Consider the following 18,968-nt stretch of genomic DNA (forward strand, 5'->3'; position numbering starts at 1 on the left):
TGAGCTCCCCACGACCTGGTGAGAAAAGTGGTATACAAGTGATGTAAATAAATAAATCAGCGAATGTGGCCTACCACAAATACTAAAAAGAACAGCTGTGATGGAATGAACCCATTGAACCTAAAAAATTACCAGAAGCAATTGCGAGGGCAAAGTTTTAAAAAACTGTGATCAAATGGATTGTCTTCAATTTATTATTTAAAAAGTAGAGGAAAATGTGCTTGAATATGCAGAGATTAATAAAGAAAATACCAATGCCTTGAGAAAGAGCTATGAGAAGTTTAATAGAGAAACAAGATCAGTATATGGCTAAAACAAGCAGTGATAGAACTATATTATTATAAAATATTTGTTTCAATCCTGGCAGAAAGAATTAAAGAGGCATTACAAAACTGTATTCATTACCTTCAATCTGACTTTATTGCAAAAGGCAATTGCAAAATAAGCTGAGATGTATTTTGATATAATTTCTAGAAAATTACAATGAGATGGAGGCAGCCTTGATTTTTGTAGACACCGAAAGAGCATTTGATAATTTAAATTGGGATTTCCTACTTGCAGTTTTGGAGAAAACAGAATTTGCTAATAATATGATTAAATGAATAAAGGACATTTATACATCACAATCAGCTAAAATTGTTGTCAACAGTGAATTAACAAAGATGTGCAAATTCAAAAAGGCGGTAGACAAGGCTGCCTCTATCACTTTATTATTTATTGCAACATTTGAAGCATTAATTGGAAACATTTGAAATGGGGAAAAAAATAAAGGATTGAGCCTCCAGGAAGAATTCATGAAATCTGATAGCATGATATGTTTGAAAGAAATATTCCCAATTAACAGAAAACCTGATTCCCGTTTTGCATGATATTCACATTTGCCCTTTCTCTGCATCTGTTTCTGCCACTAAATGGATTAATAATATAACCAGTTGGAAGTAACTTATAATTGACAATGAACCTGTAAGCTTTCATTGTTGTTCTGGTCAATCTTAAATCTGCTATCAGATTTTCCTTCGTTTATTAAAACATCATCCAAATATGGATGTAACTGTACCTCTCTGCCTCAGATAACCCACGGGGGCCAGTGTTTTGGTAAACACATGAGGAGCTGATACAAAGCCAAACAGCAAAGCCCTGAATTAGTAATGGCGACCCTGCCACTGAAATCATCGGTATTTCCTGTCTTCTGGATTTATAGGGACATGAAGATAGCCTTCCGCAAGCTCATAGAAGCCACCCACCCCATCTCCCTCATACATGTGACATACTGAATCTCAGCTCTCACAAACTCATTAAGATATCTGAAATTCAGCATGGGATGATTCATTCCATTTACCTTTGGAAATGTGACAAAAACAGAATAACCATACTACATGTCCTATAAAGGTATTATTATGTTTATACCCCACTTTTTCTCTCCAAAAGAAGACTCAAAGTGGCTACCTCTATTGCCTCTATTTTATTAGATGTCTTATTTCTTGCCAAACTACCATTGTTTTTTCTTTCAGTACAGGCACTGGAGAAGATTTGTTTGCCTTGGCTGCAAATGAGAAACTCTCCAGATTCTATTCTGTAGATAGAAAAGTTGGAGTTGAAAGGTTCAATACTCTTATCAATTCTGTGGCTGAAGGAACAAAGGAACACCATTATGCCTTTCTGCCAATAACACTATTGCAAAGAGTACTACTAAAGATACAGGAGTAAGCACAAATGTTGATGATTGCAGCTTTTTGACCGAGGACGCCATGGTTTCAGATGATGAAAAGAAATGGCAATAATGGAATTGTGGCAGTTGCCAGTTCGAACAGATTTGTTAAAGTAAGGTCTATTTTATCATCCAAACCCAAGCTGATTACATTTGATGGTTTGGGATTTGAATAAGGAACTCTAGAGTTCAACGGATATTCTTAAAAAGGTGACAGAATTTTTTTTATCAAAAAGACAGTCAACTCACTAGCTTAAATGTGCAAGCAAAAGCAGCTTTTGAAAACAAGCAATTCAGAAGGGATGCAATTAGAGGATTTCTCTTTACATTAAGTTGTCCAGTTTATGCAGGATGGATTTCAAAAAGGTTTGAAACCTAATACTTTGAGAAGGTGGGTATCAACACTTTCAATTGAAGTTTTCATTAGCACACAAAAAGATTTTTGAAAGATGTAGCAAATAAATATTTTCTGACTCAACACAGATTTCTATCTTGGAATTTACATTTACTGTTGGATTGTTTAGTGGAATCACACTTTGACCTTTAAGATGACTTTCTTAATAGCCATTAATATCGGTAAGGAGAGTTGGAGCTGTCAACACTGTCAGTGAATGTGAACTGCTGCATTTTTGAACAGGAGACATTAAAAGTCATATATTCTACATTTCTTTCTAAGAGGGTGTCATATATCTACCAATTTTCTGCCAAATGCCAGACCAACGAGGGAAAGATAGGTGGCATAAGTTGGATTTTAGGAAGGTAGGAAAGATTCATCTGAAGAGAACACAGAAGTTAAGGTGGACTGAATCACTGTTTCCCACAATTTTAGGATAATAGGGAATAGGTTGCCAGAAACAGTGATAGGCAGGACGATTTGTGCTTGCATTCTGTTTTATGACCTAGAAAATAAACAGGCCACAGCATGTCTATGTGAATTCAATGAAATCTATGTCTTCCTCAAAAATATTCCATGTCAGCTTCACTTGTAGTGCAGCAAATGGCACAGCTATCGATATTTGTAATGGACTACTAGCTAAATATAAGTAAGCCATGGCAGCATTTGGAAGAATGGGTTCACAATCTGTGAAAGCAAGTCCCTGCCAGGGAGGTGACCCTGATACATTCCAGACATCCTGAGAATGAGAAATTATACTTACTGGGAATACTCATTCTGGGACTGGCGCAGCTGGCTGGGTGTCAGCTGCATTAAAGATCACTACTGACCGAAAGGTCATGAGTTCAAAACCAGCCCGGGTCAGAGTGAGCTTCTAGCCAATTGTGTAGCTTGTTGTCGACCTTTGCAACCCGAAAGACAGTTGCTTCTGTCAAGTAGGAAATTTAGGTAACACCTATGTGTGGGGAGGCTAATTAAACAAAATTTATGAGGCCATAAAAAATCTCCAGCAGAAGCATGCGGGGAATGCGGAAAGTACTTCATCAGTGTCGCTCCCCTGGTGGCCAGAAGTTGGAATGTTAAATAGCTTCTGACTGTCTGTCTATATGTGTTGTGTGTCTATGGTGTTGAAAGTTTGCCATGTATGTGTACATTGTAAGCCGCCTGAGTCCCCTGTGGGGTGACAAGGGCGGAATATAAATACTGTAAATAAATAAAAATGATGGGAGGAAAAATCCAAACCCTCCCTTTAAATCAGTAGTAGTGAATATCAATATTTTTAGGAGGTTTTCTGCTTGATTTTTAAAATAAAGGTGTTTGTATTTGGAAGGCTGGATAATAAAAACTGAAGGGAGAAGGGTAGGGTCTCAAAGGAAAGAGAACTTGGGGCACCTGCCAATGAGCTTTGACACATGGACAAAACCCAGCTATTGCAAATTCTTCCTCCCATCATCCCAGCATGAATATTCTCTATAAGTACAACTTCTCATTTGAACTTCTATCAAATTTTTCATACTCACATTTTTTTCAAATCCTTCTGATGGTAAATTCGTAACTAGGAACATTATTTATATTATTCAGATCTCATCTAACATACATTATAAACAATGGTGCAGAATGACAAAGTATACAAGTTGGTCATTGCTTTTCCTGCGCTCTCAGAATTTTCTTTTTTCATGCTAATCTCAGATCTGTCCCCTATATAAAAAAACAAATGTCTGTCAAGAATTTAAGAGATGTCTAATTCTCCATTACTTGAATGCAAGTACAAAACCTCTAAGGAATTTCTTAAGATGAAACCACTTAGTTTTCCTTCAGCTTCCTCAAGATAACTCTTTTTGCATGAATCATTATTCTTGTCATTATCTCTTCAGCTACCCTTTTAGGCACCAATCGATGATACCAGACCTAAAATTGAAGGGAGAAAGAGACTCATCATCCAACAACTAAAGACCAACATAGCAATGTGCTTCCCAAGAATAAAAATAAATAAGTAATAACGAGTATTTGGATCTACACATCTTTACACACAATTTGATACTGAGCAATGCTACAATAGCTTCTTTTTCAAGTCCTTTAGAATGATATGTGGAGTTGTGTTGCCTGTGTTACTGTAGGCATACAGTAACACAGGCATACATACATAAAATACATGCTCACAAAATAACTAGCAGTCACATGTTCCATCAATGTTGTCTCATCCCCTTTAAAGCTGTTGGCAGCAATGATTCCATCTTACGATAAAGGATTCCAAAGTTTAATTATGTATTTAGAAATACTTCCTTTGATCTTTCCTGGATCTTCCATTATCCAGTGAGGTGCCTCTATTCCAGGTAGTAGGAATCACTTCACAGCAGCCTAAGCTGAATCATGTTTGCCATTTTAATACCAATTCTCCCATCCCTTTGGAGCTCTTTGCAATCCATTTTTATTCTAATTATCCTAAATAATTTAAAGTAGTCAGCAAATTTTGCTGTCTCATTCCCCGCCCAAATCCAAGTCATTCAAGAACAAATACCGTATTTTCCGGCATACAAGACAGCTTTTGGCCCGCAGGGACAGCAGCGACCTAGCGGCAGCCCTGCATCAATCCAAGAGAAAAATTCCTTCTTGGAGCAGCGGCTAAGGGGGCAGTTGCAAAGCCTGCCGGACACGTGGAAGCAGCAGCGGCCTACCTCAGGCTGTTGCTGGGCTTTCGTTTGGCTGCTGTTCCTGCCACTGAGAGAGCAGGCCCAACAGAGGCTGATGGAAGGCCCTCCACAGCTGCAAATGCCCCCTGGGCCATCGCTGCGTGTGCAGGCACAGTAGGGCCTTCCATCGTCCTCTGTTGGGGTGTTGCTGGGCTGCCGCAAGGCTGTGGCTGACCTAGTGGGCCAGGCTGACCTAGCAGGCCCTGAACAGCGGCGAGTTGGCAGGGGCGGAGAAGAGCCCACCCACCCCCGGGCTCCCAGGACCAGCAGCAGCCAAGCAACAGCCAGGCGGAATACATTCAAAGGCCCTCCCATGCCTGCAATTGCCATGACGGCTCAAGGGGCATTTGCAGGCATGGAAGGTCCCCCACTGTCCTCTGCCAGGCTTCTGGTCCTGTAGGCTCAGAGGGCCTCTCCTCCACCCCCAGGCCTGAGACCCCTCCCCTGGCCCGCTGGGTCAGCTGTGGCTTTGCAACAGCCCAGCAACACCACAACAGGATGATGGAAGGCCCTACCGTGCCTGTACACGCAGCAATGGCCCAGGAGGCTCACGAGGCCAGTAGCCCAGCGGAGAAAGCCCCCCACACCTGCAAACGCCCCCTGAGCTGCTGCACCATTTGCTGAGGACATACATTCTTTTGTTCTAAAATGCAGATTTCCAAGCCCTGCACCAAAGTGATTTGATATAATTTGATAGTTTTCATCTGTACATAATATTGTACTCCTGACTGATTGATATGTGTTTTAATTGCTTATATATTTAGATTGTTTGTATTTTAATGTGTTTTATTGTTTACCTGTGTGACATTGAATATTTGCTGAATTTGTAAGCCGCCTTGAGTCCCCTTCGGGGTCGAGAAAGGCAGGGTAGAAATGAAGTAAATAAATAAATAAATAGCCAATGATGTGCTGCCACCTATAACATGTTTTTCCAGTTTGGAGGGATGTGGTATATTTTGGAAGCAAACTCCACAAATACACATCCTTAAGGACTGTGCAGCTGACTGTCGCTTCATTTAAGCTTTGACTATTTATTCCTACTGTCTATTCGAAACAAGTAGTTCAGATTTCACCTCTTATCTCATAAAACAGGGATTTTAATGGGAGTGTATCTACACGATAGTATTAATGAAGTTTAACACTACTTTAATTATAATGGCCCGTCACTAAACCGCATACCCCATGATTACCTCACATCGAGCCATGACAGTTAAAGTTTATGTCAAACTGCATTCAGTTTACAGTGTAGACGAAGCCTTGGTGAATACTCCTTGGGAAGTTCAAGTAAACAATGTTAACCAGATCACTGTAGATACTTACAGATTGCTAACTACTCTTACAACTCAGAGAGATTCTACATTTTTTATGGTACAATATACAATAAGAGCAATGGACGTTGAAAAATACATACCATAAGCTCATGAAATGGGTATCCGGAAGTTTCATACTCAAGACCAACTGTGTTGATGGCGTATTTTACATACCGTTCAGGTGTAGGTCTAAAAAGGTTTGGTCTAGGAGAATATATCATTTTTGTAGCCACCATTTCTGGCACAAGACTCTGAAAATGTAAAAAAACTTATTAAAACAGAAATATTGGGATAAATACTAAACAAAACATTTCTATACAGTGGCCTTTCCCCATTAAAAAATTTAAATTTCCATCTTTTAAAACATATATTACTGTAGATATGTACATATATGTTGACTTCATGCATAAATTGAAGGCAGGATTAGGATTAATATGCTCCATGGATAAGTTGCCAGACAATGCTGGTCATTTCCCTGCCCAAGCATCCAAAAATGAAGAAAGTAGAGGGAATTGGTACTTCTTTTAAATTCTCCCATGATGACTTAAGCTCCTGCAATTTGTGGTGAAGGTTAAATATGAGTGTCCTCATTCTGTTTTGTATTTAAAATAAAACTTGTAACCTTACTTTCCAAATATCTCTTGTGTACGTATACACATACCACCCCCTCCAAATGAAAACCCCAATATAATCTTTAATATTCTCAAATATAAGCACAAATATGTTTGAACCATAAGACATCATGCACAAAGTCCTCCATAGACCTTGCAATTAAAAACAAGTAAAGAAATTAATTAGAGGGTCTTTCAAACAAGTTTGAACAAAATATTGAACAGTGAAAGAATATCTTTTACGCCTGGAGGACATTCCATGAAAAAGCTATGAGGAGAGTAAATACCCTATTTATAGTGGCTGCCGCCAAACTTCATTTGGGAAAGGTACCAAGTGTACAAGACTCTTTTTGGAGTTATTACAATCTATGTTGCCAAGTTAAAAACATCACCACCGTAAATGGTTCCAACAGATAAAGACAATTCTACCCACCTGCACAATGATACCCATCTCTTTGTATTCTACATTGGCAGGTCTACCCACTCAATTCTAACTATGAAATTGAAATTTATATTTTATTAGTACTGGTGTGTTAATTTTAGTTCTATGTATTTGATAACCTTGTGTTTTATATGTGTTTTAACTATATTGTACCTCACCTTGAACCACGAGGAGAGACTGTAACAAATACAATTATGATGACGGTGATGATGATTATTAGAGTTTCCATGAAAAGTCCATGAGAAATTAAAACACCCTGTTTGTGGTGGCTGTCCCCAAACTTAATTTGAGAATGATACCAGGAGTAAGCTGCTATATTTGACGTTACTGCAATCTATGTTGCCCAGTTAATGATACCACAATACATGATTTCAACACAAAACAGTTATACTCACCTGCACAATGATACCTTTGTCTCTGTATTCTGCATGGAGACAATGACTAAAGTAATTTACAAAAGCCTAAAGATATACAAAAGGAGAAAGATGTTATGAATTCAGTATATACAGAACCATCCATACAGTAATGTTTATTGATTAAAAAAAATCCCACATACTACACAGGTAAGCCTTTGGAGAGGTTAAGTTCTCTTCCAAAATAAAATGACAAATGTGTACTGGAATGTCATCATTGCCAGTCAAGATGTTCTTCTATGAAATTTTCTATAACTTCCAGTATGGTATTATTTCCTGTTTGTTAAAATCATGGTATGCCAAACACATTCATAATTTAATGTGTCCCCATTTATATCAGCCTGAAATAGAAAAGTTGCAGGGTGGGAGGATTTCTAGGAAATATCATAGCTCAAAATTGCATGGACTAGAATTCCTTAGGCATGTAATCCTTAACTTCAGAAAACTTCAATGTTAAGAGACTATAGCCTTGTTGACACATAATGGCAAATTGCACGATACATATCTGGGAATGAGCCACAGTTCCACCTCACTTTCTGTCCCTGTGATCACTGAATTTTAAAAAAGTTGGCTTGTTGTGGAAATTAGGATTGATGATAAAGCTTCAATGGAGACACCTTTTCCCCATGACAACTCTTTCAAGAGTGAATCTCCCTTCCGAGGAGATTTCTCTCACTTCCTGTTGTTTCACCCCTGTTCTTCAGTATGAGTCGTTTGTAAATTGGGCGCTTGTACTTGATTAATGTAAAACAAGGTGTGGGAAAAATTTCATTATATGCATACTAAACTGAGACAGCATTTATTATTTCTAATGTAGTCAAACCACTCCAGAACCTTTCTTCTTGATGGGAGTCATACAAGTGATAAGGTAAAATAATACTCTAAGATGAACCCTTCTTCACTAGAGAAGCCTATGCTCCATGGTACTTTTCCTCCCACATATAAAACACTATCTTACTTTTAACGAAAGTCTGTAAAAATGACAAGGAATGCATTTCAGAAATGACTTTGTTTCACCTTTTGATTAGATGTAAAATTTAAACAGATTAAATATTAAAAAGTTGTATGTCTACCTTGCTTGCTGTATAAAGAGCTAAATATGGGCATCGATTAATTGCAACACTAGATGACATATTCACTATGACTCCCTTAGACCTAAAAAAAAAAGAATTTTAAAACATTAGAAAACCAACCAGCAGAAACAGCAGAAATCAAACTTACTACAGAACTCAGTTTGGCTCAGAAAAAAAAATCATTATACACAATACAGGCAGAAAAGTAACCAAAGTAGAGGCTTTCTGCCTTTCCTGGCCAATGTGCTCCACATCGCTGGAAAACAACCCTTTAAACTGGTATTCCATGTAATGATTAAGTTAAGGATTTTGGAGGCTTTTTGGAGGCTCACCCTCAAATAACTATCAGGAACTACAATACCATAATACTTATACACAGACTCTTTCTTCCAACTGTCATATGGTTATATACTTTACTCTGTGTCAATTTTGCTTTCACTGTTTCTTAGCAATGGCTTTAAGAAGGTTATTTCCAGGAATATCTCAGGAATTGTAGTCCCCGTCCATCCCCCCGCCCCGCCCCGCCCCGCCCCGCTTGCACAGAATAGCAGGTTGTTAGATTCAATAATGAGTCAGACTGGCTTTTTAACTCAATTTTTTAAAAAATCACATCAGTGAAAAAGAAAGAAAACAAAAAGGGAATCAAGTGGCAAAAAGTTTCCATCACTGAACCCAAACTATAACCTCACAAAACATGGATAGCAGACTGAACAATCATAGTAATGTGTGTGTGTTTTTCTAAGAAATGATTCTCTCCTATAAATGATGACAGTGTGACTCACCTTTTCACCATTCCAGGTAGCACCAAATGTGTCATCTGGAAAGGAAAAAACCACCCTGGTGATTGAATGGTAAGCAGACAGCAAACTCAGGGAATCTCTCTCTGTTCAAGTCAAAATTTGAATTTTAAATTCAAAATACTTTTTTTAAAATGCCTTTATTTGTAGAGGAAGCATACTTTTTTCTAGCTAACATTTCTTAACAAAACAGATGTATCGAATCAGACTGCTACATCAGCACTTGTAATTTAGCCATCACCACTAAGAGAAGCAACAGTGTACAGGACTGCAGGACAAATCAACACAGAATTGCAGAGTTGTACCTGCTGCACCAGCTGTACCTGTTCCAGGTATATATCTACCTCACAGAATTAATGCAGTTAGACTCCACTTTAAACATCATGACTCAATGTTATGAAATCATGGGAGTTGTAGCTACAATTCTCAGGATTCCATAGCTTTGAGCCATGGTTCTTAAAGTGAGCAAACTGCACCAATTATATGGTGCAGATGCATCCAACGAGACACCTGATTTGGCTTCAGTGATGTGTACCACCTTTGAAGAAAGTTCATAATTTGAGTTAAGCCAAGAAACTGCCGCAAATCCAGTAACTGGTGATGCCTAAAGAAAATACACCACTCTTTTCTTACAAAATGTGTGCTGTCCTAACTTTATTTTTTAGCCTTTAATGCATGAGTTTGAAACAGTTGAATTGTATACAATTATGCAATTAAAGTAACTTCTTGTGCGAAGAAGAGAAGGATAAGAGGAGACATGATAGCCATGTATTATATGTGAGAGGAAGTCATAGGGAGGAGGGAGCGAGCTTGTTTTCTTCTGCCCTGGAGACTAGGACATGGAACAGTGGCTTCAAACTACAAGAAAGGAGATTCCATCTGAACATTAGGAAGAACTTCCTGACTGTGAGAGCCGTTCAGCAGTGGAACTCTCTGCCCCGGAGTGTGGTGGAGGCTCCTTCTTTGGAAGTTTTTAAACAGAGGCTGGATGGCCATCTGTCAGGGGTGCTTTGAATGCAATTTTTCTGCTTCTTGGCAGGGGTTGGACTGGATGGCCCATGAGGTCTCTTCCAACTCTGATTCTATGATTCTATGATTTTATCTGTATGTATTTCTATTTCAATTTCTCATTTTTAATTTGCAATCTATCCGTATGTATGAGCTGTGTGTGTAAGAGTTATAATGTTTTATTTACCTGACTGTGCCCAGTTGAGGGCAGACCAATTTAATAGGTCCTCCACAGGTGTAGATTGTAACTGTGACAGTAGCCCAGACCTGTCCATGACAATATGGAGGTATTAGTCACCTCCACCCATAGATCCACATGGTCTGAGTTGAAAACCACAGAGCATGGAATAGCTTGGAGATTTAGACAGGGATACATTCTTGTAGCTTCTAAAACAGGAGTCCTCAAACTAAGGCCCAAGGGCTGGATACGCCCCTCCAAGGTCTTTTACCCGGCCCTCGCTCAGGGTCAACCTAAGTCTGAAACAACTTGAAAGCACACAACAACAACAACAACAACAACAACAACAACAACCCTATCTCAGCAGCCAAAAGCAGGCCAACCTTCCTATTGAAATACTAATAAGTTTATATTTGCTAAAATTGTTCTTCATTTTAATTATTGTATTGTTTTAAGTGTTTTTGCACTACAAATAAGATATGTGCAGTGTGTATAGGAATTCATTCATTTTTTTTCAAATGATAATCCGGCACTCCAACAGTTTGAGGGACTACGACCTGGCCCTCTGTTTAAAAAGTTGGAAGGCCCCTGTTCTAAAAGCTTTTTCTTGTTCCAGTTCCAAAAAGACAATGGTGCTGTCATTACCCATCACTCAACATATATTTATTAAGAAAGGCCTGGAAAGCTGATGCTGTATGCCTGGGATTCTCCACCCCAAATTTGATAGGGACCAGTGGCATATCCCTGCCATATGATGATCATATTTAGTTTCCTGGAAACCACTGCAGAATAGCAGCTGATGGCTCATGGAAGGAGGGCATCTCTTTGCAGAGCCTCACTTTTGATGGTAGAAATGTGAACACCTTCAACAGAATCCTACTCATTCTTCTCTGGAAAGAGCAATATTGCAGAGCACGGCTGTCAGAGAATATGGATTTGCCTAATAACTCTACAGGAATGCACAAGTAACTCATAGCTAAAGCCCTTGTTTGTAGTTAGAATTATAAAAAGAAAATCACACTGTGGATCAGTGGTTGCCAATACTGCTGAATTACAGTTCCCAGAATTCCTCACAATTATCTATGGTAACTGATCTATCTACAACAATGAATGTTACTTTGTATCAGTAAAAACATTAACCCTACTGTATCATCTAAAATTATCCCATAAATGGTACTTACCTTGCACACAGATATGCAATTAATGTTTATTAGGTTGTCAATTAGCTGCAAGAGAAAGATCATATGAAGTTTAAGAGGATGCTGAAAGTTTTTGATATAATCTAAAAATGAATCATGCTAAATTGAATATCAGAGTAGATGGTGTCATGTTTCATTTTGAAATTTAACCATTTGGGAAGCGTTGTCCATTACCGAATAAGCTACACTAAGCTTCCAACAGAGTAGATATCAAAAGAATTTTGTGTGTGTGTGTGTGTCAGGAGCGACTTGGGAAACTGCAAGTCACTTCTGATGTGAGATAATTTGCTGTCTGCAGGGACGTTGCCCAGGAGGTAGCCGGATGTTTAATGTGTATCATCCTTCTGAGAGGCTTCCCTTGTGTCCCCGCATGGAGAGCTGGAACTGATAGAGGGGGCTCAACCCACTCTCCCCGGATTCGAACCTGTCAGTCGTCAGTCATGCTGACACAAAGCCCATTGCACTGCAGGGGGCTCCTATCAAAAGATGAATTCGTACAGAGACAGGCAGAATAAATACCTCACCTGTGATCAATTTTTAATGCCGTAAGAGATTTTGAGAAGTTAAATATGTTATTTATTTATTTCGAAACAGCTTCTATATATTTCAGAAAGAGCAAGGGAGAAAAGGTGCCATCACTAGTTACCCTATCTGCTTGAGATTTTCTAATTGCAGGAGTTATGGTGGAATCCCAATAACTGTGGCTATGGGATAGGAGTCTGACATGATAATAGTGGTTGGTCATCTATAGAAAGGGAAGTATATGATTGATGCAGAGTTCCCCCAATTCCATGTTATAGCTTGCTGAGCTACTGTGCTTTCTGTCTGGCCTAATAGTGCTTATACCACCAGGTCACACCATAATAAGATTGATACCAATATGCTCAAATCAGATATGAAAAGGTTCACCTGACATATATTATTGAGACACTGGGGTGCAATTCATGTGGTCATTTAAAATTTCCAAACTGGCCAAGGACCAAATGGGGAAGACAAAGTTTGCCTATTTCAAGTGTCAACTGGACAGCATCCTCAGATATTCAATATACTTTACTAGAGACTGTGTATTATTCAACTCTAAAGAACGGCAGAAAAACCAAGATATAAGACTGTACAGTAGAGATGTGAGAGATAACAGAAATTGACAACTTAATGATGCTGTTAAGGGATAAGTCACTGGATACACTCTCAGAAGAATGAAAACCTTTTTACCAATATATATCTAAGGGAAAGGGGAAAACCTTAGGTATAGATTTGGAAATAGACACTGTTGAGATATTTATTTGTTAATGTCAAAATAAGCAGGGGATGAAAAAATACTAAATTACAGAGAAACCAAAAAAGGGAAGCAAGAAATCCACATTTAAAATCAATTTATGTATATATGTTTGTAGTTTAGACTTATATATAATTAGAATAGAGACATATGTTGTATAGCTTGATATGCAATTGTTGTTAGGTATGCCCGTATTTGTGTATGCGTAAGTATCGCATACTTAAGGAGCCCTCAATGGCACAGCAGGTTAAATGGCTGAGCTGCTGACTTTGCTGACCAAAAGGTCAACAGTTCGAATCCGAGGAGGAGAGTGGGCTCCCAGTTAGCCGCAGCTTCTGCCAAACTAGCAGTTCGAAAACATGCAAATGTGAGTAGATCAATAAGTACCACTTCGACGGGAAGGTAACTGTGCTCCATGCAGTCATGCTGGCCGCATGACCTTGGAGGCATCTACGGACAATGCCGGCTCTTCGGCTTAGAAATGGAGATGAGCAAAAAAAACCCAGAGTTGGACATGACTATACTTAATGTTGAGAGGAAACCATTATCTTTTTAAGTATTGCATATTTACTTGTGTCTTTTTCTATTAAAATTTAATTTAAAATATTGGGGGGAGAATAACTTTATATGGAACAGAGTGATATTCAAAGCTGGAGAATTTATGTATTCCAAGGTCAGCACAGTAGTCCTAAGTCTTGATTCTTTACACTGTTGTAAAAATATACTTGAACATAACAAATATAGAAGGGAAAATACTTACTTTATCTAATTCAGGAACATCAAGGAAGCACTCGGGATACGAATATGCAATGCCGACATTGTTAACTGAAACAAATGTTTTATTTGAATATGATTACTGAAGTGTGACATTCCAAAATTCAATGTGCATAACACTATCTTCCCTTTTCCCCCTCAGCTTTATGCTCTTTAAGTCTTATATTGTTAACTCCTATGGGCGGTTAACTTTTTGACACTTGAGTTACTTAGCATTTTAATTAGCACTTAGCACTTCTAAACTGGAAAGGAAAGGTAGCACAATTATTTCTTGATATAACAAACATAGCTGATGATATTGAGCAGATGAAACTACAACTATCATTTTAAGAGGCCATATTCAAATGATTTTGGAAACTATGTTTTAGTTTAGTAAGTTTTAGTAAGTATGAATAAGCAGTCATCTTCTGTGGACCTCATAATCCTTTCAACATTTAAGTGTATGGCATTAAAACACCAACTCTGAATAGATTCCGATTTCAATGTTTGATATGTTTTCTTGAAATGTATATGTTGATGGCTTCTCGCTGCTCTACTTTCAATTTATGACCGATTTATCCCTTTTAAATAAAGTTTTTTTTGTATCAATGCAATATATAATATCACATATAGAAGGGGCATGTGCATGTAATTCATAGCTATTTATTTTGAGGGGCAAAAACAACAGGATCCAATATTTGCTTCCATCCATTTTAAAGGGAAAACTGGAAATTTGTGAGTACATGCTTTTAATATACATCGCAAATACAGCATGAGTATTTTTTTTTCTCATGCTGAAAATGAATATCTTTGTTCACTACATTTACAATGTTAAGTTGTATTCCAACAATCAAAAATAAGTACAACTGAAATTTAATGTCTGAATTCAGAAATACGATTTGCTTACTTAACACAACACATCGTCTTGGAATCAAGGAATTGGATTTTAATTTGTACTACTATGGAATTACTGTGTATGCCTGCCAAAATTGAGTCATAGTACACTTTCTTTAATTTGGTTTCACTTCTGGATAATGTTTTTACTTTCTTCTCCAAACATGTCTGTTTTATCACTGCAACATCAGTAGAACTGAGGTTGTGCACTAAATAGCTAATAAATTGTATTTCATTTCTGCCTGGCTTAAAGATCACCCAGCAATGATTTAAGCAGTTTCCCTAGTTTGAATCTTAAATCCCAAGCCCTCCATCACAAACAAAGGGTATTTATTAAGTAGCTTATTTATTTATATTTATTTACTTTATTTATATACCGCTTTTCTCAGCCCTCAGGCGACTCAATTGACTGATGTCAATTCCACTCCACTGCAGAAAGTAAGGTTGCTTACCTGTAATCATGTTTCTTCTAGTGGTAACTGTGAAATTCACACCTGTGGTATTTCCCTGCATCCACGCAGCTGACTCGGATCTTTCTTGAAACTTTTCCTAATTAGGGACTCCAGCCCCGCCCATCTACTCCTAATAAAGCCAGGCAGCGGGGCTTGGAGCCTTAATTCCGTACCGCGAAAGACAGTCGGAGATAAAAGGCATGACAGAATGTGGGGAGGATGGGCGGGTTGTGTGAATTTCACAGTTACCACTAGAAGAAACATGATTACAGGTAAGCAACCTTACTTTCTTCTGCGTGGTACTGTGAAATCCACACCTGTGGTAGACTAGCGAGCAGTCCCACGGATGGTGGGTGTCATGCTAGTGCAGAAAAAAGTACTGCTCTCCCAAAAGCCGTCTCCTTCTTGGCAGCTAAATCCAATTTATAATGGGAGACAAAAGTATGCGATGTTGACCATATGGCCACCCGACAGATATCATGCAGAGGCACACTGTGCAAAAAAACCATGGAGGCTGCCAATGCTCTAGTGGAATGAGCATGGATCTGAACAGGTAAGTCCAGTCCTGCCATTTCACAAGCTAGCCGGATAGCTGCAACTATCCAGGCCGCCACCTCTGGGTAGAAACAGGAAGGCCCACAGTATCCCTACGGTACTTAACAAAAAGTCATAGTGAGTTCCATAATGGAGCTATGCGGTGGACATAAAAAGCAAGAGCCCTCCGCACATCAAGAAGGTGCAAAGACTGCTCCAGGGGAGTAGAAGGATTGGAAATAAGGTTGGAAGGACAATGTCCTGAGACATATGAAACTATGATGCTGCCTTAGGTAAGAAGGGAATGTCTGTGCCCAGGATGACGTTATCCTTATGAAATTTCACGTAAGGACTATCGACTCAAGAGCCATAAGCTCGCTAGCGCGACGAGCAAAAGTAATAGGCATTAAAAATGCTGTTTTCCATGATAGATGGAACATGTCAGAAGTGGCCATTGGCGCAAATGGTGGTTTCATAAGGGTGGAAAGAACAATCTCCAACCTCCAAGAGGAGGGCACAGGCCTACTTGGGGCCAGAAATTTGTAAAGCCTTGCAGAAATCTCTTTACAAGAGGATCGGATAAAGGAGAGGGAAGAGAATGCTCGCTTCTAAACGAATCTATATTTGCCAGATTGACCTTCAAGAATGATAATGAGAGTCTTGAATCTGACAGAGAGATCAAAAAATCCAGGAGGAGGGAAGTGGAAGCAGACAGGCTGAACCCCTTGCTTTTGTGAAAAAATGCAAAAATGACACCACTTACAAATGTAACAATGTTTAGTGGCAGGTCTCAGGGCAAGGTCCAAAATGCCCTTTACTGGTTGAGAGAGGGCTGAGGCTGGAGCTGCCACGCCGTCAACCAGAACTGAGTGACCTGGGAGTACGGGACTGGGCTGTTGCCCATAGCCAGCAAGTCTGGCCTGAGTGGCAACTGAATGTAACAGCTGCCTGCAAATTGGAGCAGAATGACAAACCATGGCTGGCGGGGCCACCATGGTGTGATGAGAATGCAATCTACCTACTCTGCTTGAAGACGAGAGACCACGCTGGACAGCACTGGCAATAGTGGAAAGATGTACAGGAGGGTGGATGTCCAATCCAGGAGGAAGGCATCTCCCAACAGCCTGTCTGGTGGAGGCAAGACGTGCTCCAAAGAATTGGCACTTCATGTTGGCAGGAGAGGCAAACAAGTCCAGAAGGGGAGTGTGCCATCTGACAAAGAGTTCCCATGCCTGGGAAGGAGGAAGGGACCATTAGTGGTCAGTATAAACTGTCTGACTGAGGGAGCCAGCAAGAGAGTTCTTGATGAATGGCACTGATGGTTATGGTATACCAGTCCCAGATTCTGATGATGAGGGCAAGCAAATCACAATCGTGGTGGTGGTAGTAAGGTGGACAATACTGTCCATGAGCAAATGAGAGATAAGGTGCAGTGCCATTTCTACTGCGAGTAACTCCAAATAGTTGATGTGCTCCATGCCCTCTATGGCCGCCTAAGGACCATGGATGGTGTGACCCTTGAGGTGAGCTCACCACACTGAGAGGGAAGTGTCGGTTGCTAACATCGCCCACACAGAGATTGGAGCGATGAGTCCACTAGTTGAGAGACCTGTGGATGGCTAGAGGGACAATGACACATTCATTGGGCTCATCCTGCATGGGATGAAGTGCCCGAAGAAACCAATTCTGGAGAGGCCGAAGGTGCAAACAGGAGAAAGGAGTGGCAGCTGTGGTGAATGCCATGTGTCCCAAAAAGCACTGGACATCCTTGGCATGGATGTATGGCGTCTGCCAGACTCAAAGAGCTAATGAATGCAGATTCAGAAACCTGTCTGCTAGCAAGTAGGCCCTTGCATGCCAAGAGTCCAATACAGGCCCAATGAATTGGTTGTTTGGATAGGCTGAAGAAGAGATTTTACCTTGTTGATAAAAAGACCAAGCGTCTGCTATAAAGACAGAGTAAAGTGAATGTTCCTCTGTAGATACTCACAGGACTGTGCACCAGCAACCAGCCATAAATATAGGGGTAAACTACTACCCCGTGCACCCAGGGATGAACAGGCATACAGCCATCTCCTTAGTAACACCTGTGGAGCTGTGGAGATACCAGAATGAAGAACTTGAAATGAAAAAGCCTGACTGCTAGTAAAATGTGACAAAAATCTACCGTCTTGTGGTCTAATACCACATGAAATAGGCATCCTTCAAATCAATGCTACTGAACCATGTCTTGCTGGATAACAGAGGGAGGATGGTTGGTAATGACAACACCTGAAATTTGCAATATGCAATATATGCATAAAATCCTGTAAGGTCCAAAACTGGCCAAAGCCCACTGCCTTTATTGGAAACCAAAAAACAGTTGGGGAAAAGGGAAAAGAAGGAAACATAGAAAGATGTAAAGAAGCTACTGCTCCTTTTGAAACAATGTAATTACCTCCTGCTAGAACACAGGAGGAGGAGTGGCCCGTAGAGTCCCTACTGGGGACAGTTTGAAAAATTCAATTGCATAAACATGCTCTGTAATCTCCAACACCCATGAGTGAGAAGAGATCTAATGCCATGCATCTAAAAATGATGAGGTGGAGCTCCAAAAACTGGAGCTGAAGGGTTGGAGGCTATGAAAGAAGAGAAAATGCATGCGAAAAAACTAATGGCCCTGATCTACTTCTTCCCTTTAGTTTGTTGTCACCCCTGGATAATTAAGCTGAGGGGCTGGCCACCACAATCCAGGCTAGATTGTGGTAAAAAGCCAAACTTAGAAGCAGGCTATGTTCTGCCATGGGCAGTTATCCTGCCATTGCTCTGCCTTCTTTGGAGAGGGTAGAGGATCTACACATGCTGGTGGATGGCTGCTGCAACAGCAGCAAACACCTTTAGTACTGTATCGGTGCTGTGATTAGCCGTAGCGTTGTGATGAGAAGCTAAGGTGAGATACTACTGACAGAAAGCCCTTGGGATCTGTTGATGTTGTAGGGGAAGAAGATCCAAATAAGGTGCTGAGCTATGCCACAAGAGCACCTGATAGGCTGCCATACAAGCATGGTAATGAATCATGCAAGTGAGTAGGCTAGCAGTGAGGTGGATCTTCTTATCACAGTGGATTAAACAACTTTGACCACAATAAAGTTCAGTTTAGTAGGCTTAACTAACCACTCTGCTGAAGAGGTGCGTATGCAGTAAAGTGCATTTACAAACTTAGAAATTCCAGACACAGATACAGGAGTTGCCCTTTG

General features: G+C 39.8%; 1 protein-coding gene across 1 annotated transcript in view; it reads right to left on the bottom strand.

The window, feature by feature from the left end:
• Window positions 1-259: 259 nt before the first annotated feature.
• LOC132768505 (very-long-chain 3-oxoacyl-CoA reductase-like) overlaps window positions 260-18,968 on the bottom strand; it is a 31,145-nt gene continuing 12,436 nt past the window's right edge. Inside the window, exons 5-11 of the mRNA XM_060764464.2 lie at window positions 13,860-13,924; window positions 11,806-11,850; window positions 9,424-9,458; window positions 8,642-8,723; window positions 7,551-7,616; window positions 6,204-6,353; window positions 260-4,010 (exon numbers count right to left, since the gene is read on the bottom strand). Of these exons, the coding sequence (XP_060620447.2) occupies window positions 3,906-4,010; window positions 6,204-6,353; window positions 7,551-7,616; window positions 8,642-8,723; window positions 9,424-9,458; window positions 11,806-11,850; window positions 13,860-13,924 (548 nt within the window). The 3' untranslated portion in view covers window positions 260-3,905. The remainder of the gene's footprint in view (window positions 4,011-6,203; window positions 6,354-7,550; window positions 7,617-8,641; window positions 8,724-9,423; window positions 9,459-11,805; window positions 11,851-13,859; window positions 13,925-18,968) is intronic.

Source organism: Anolis sagrei, chromosome 1 (assembly GCF_037176765.1).
Source record: "Anolis sagrei isolate rAnoSag1 chromosome 1, rAnoSag1.mat, whole genome shotgun sequence".
NCBI lineage: Eukaryota > Metazoa > Chordata > Lepidosauria > Squamata > Dactyloidae > Anolis > Anolis sagrei.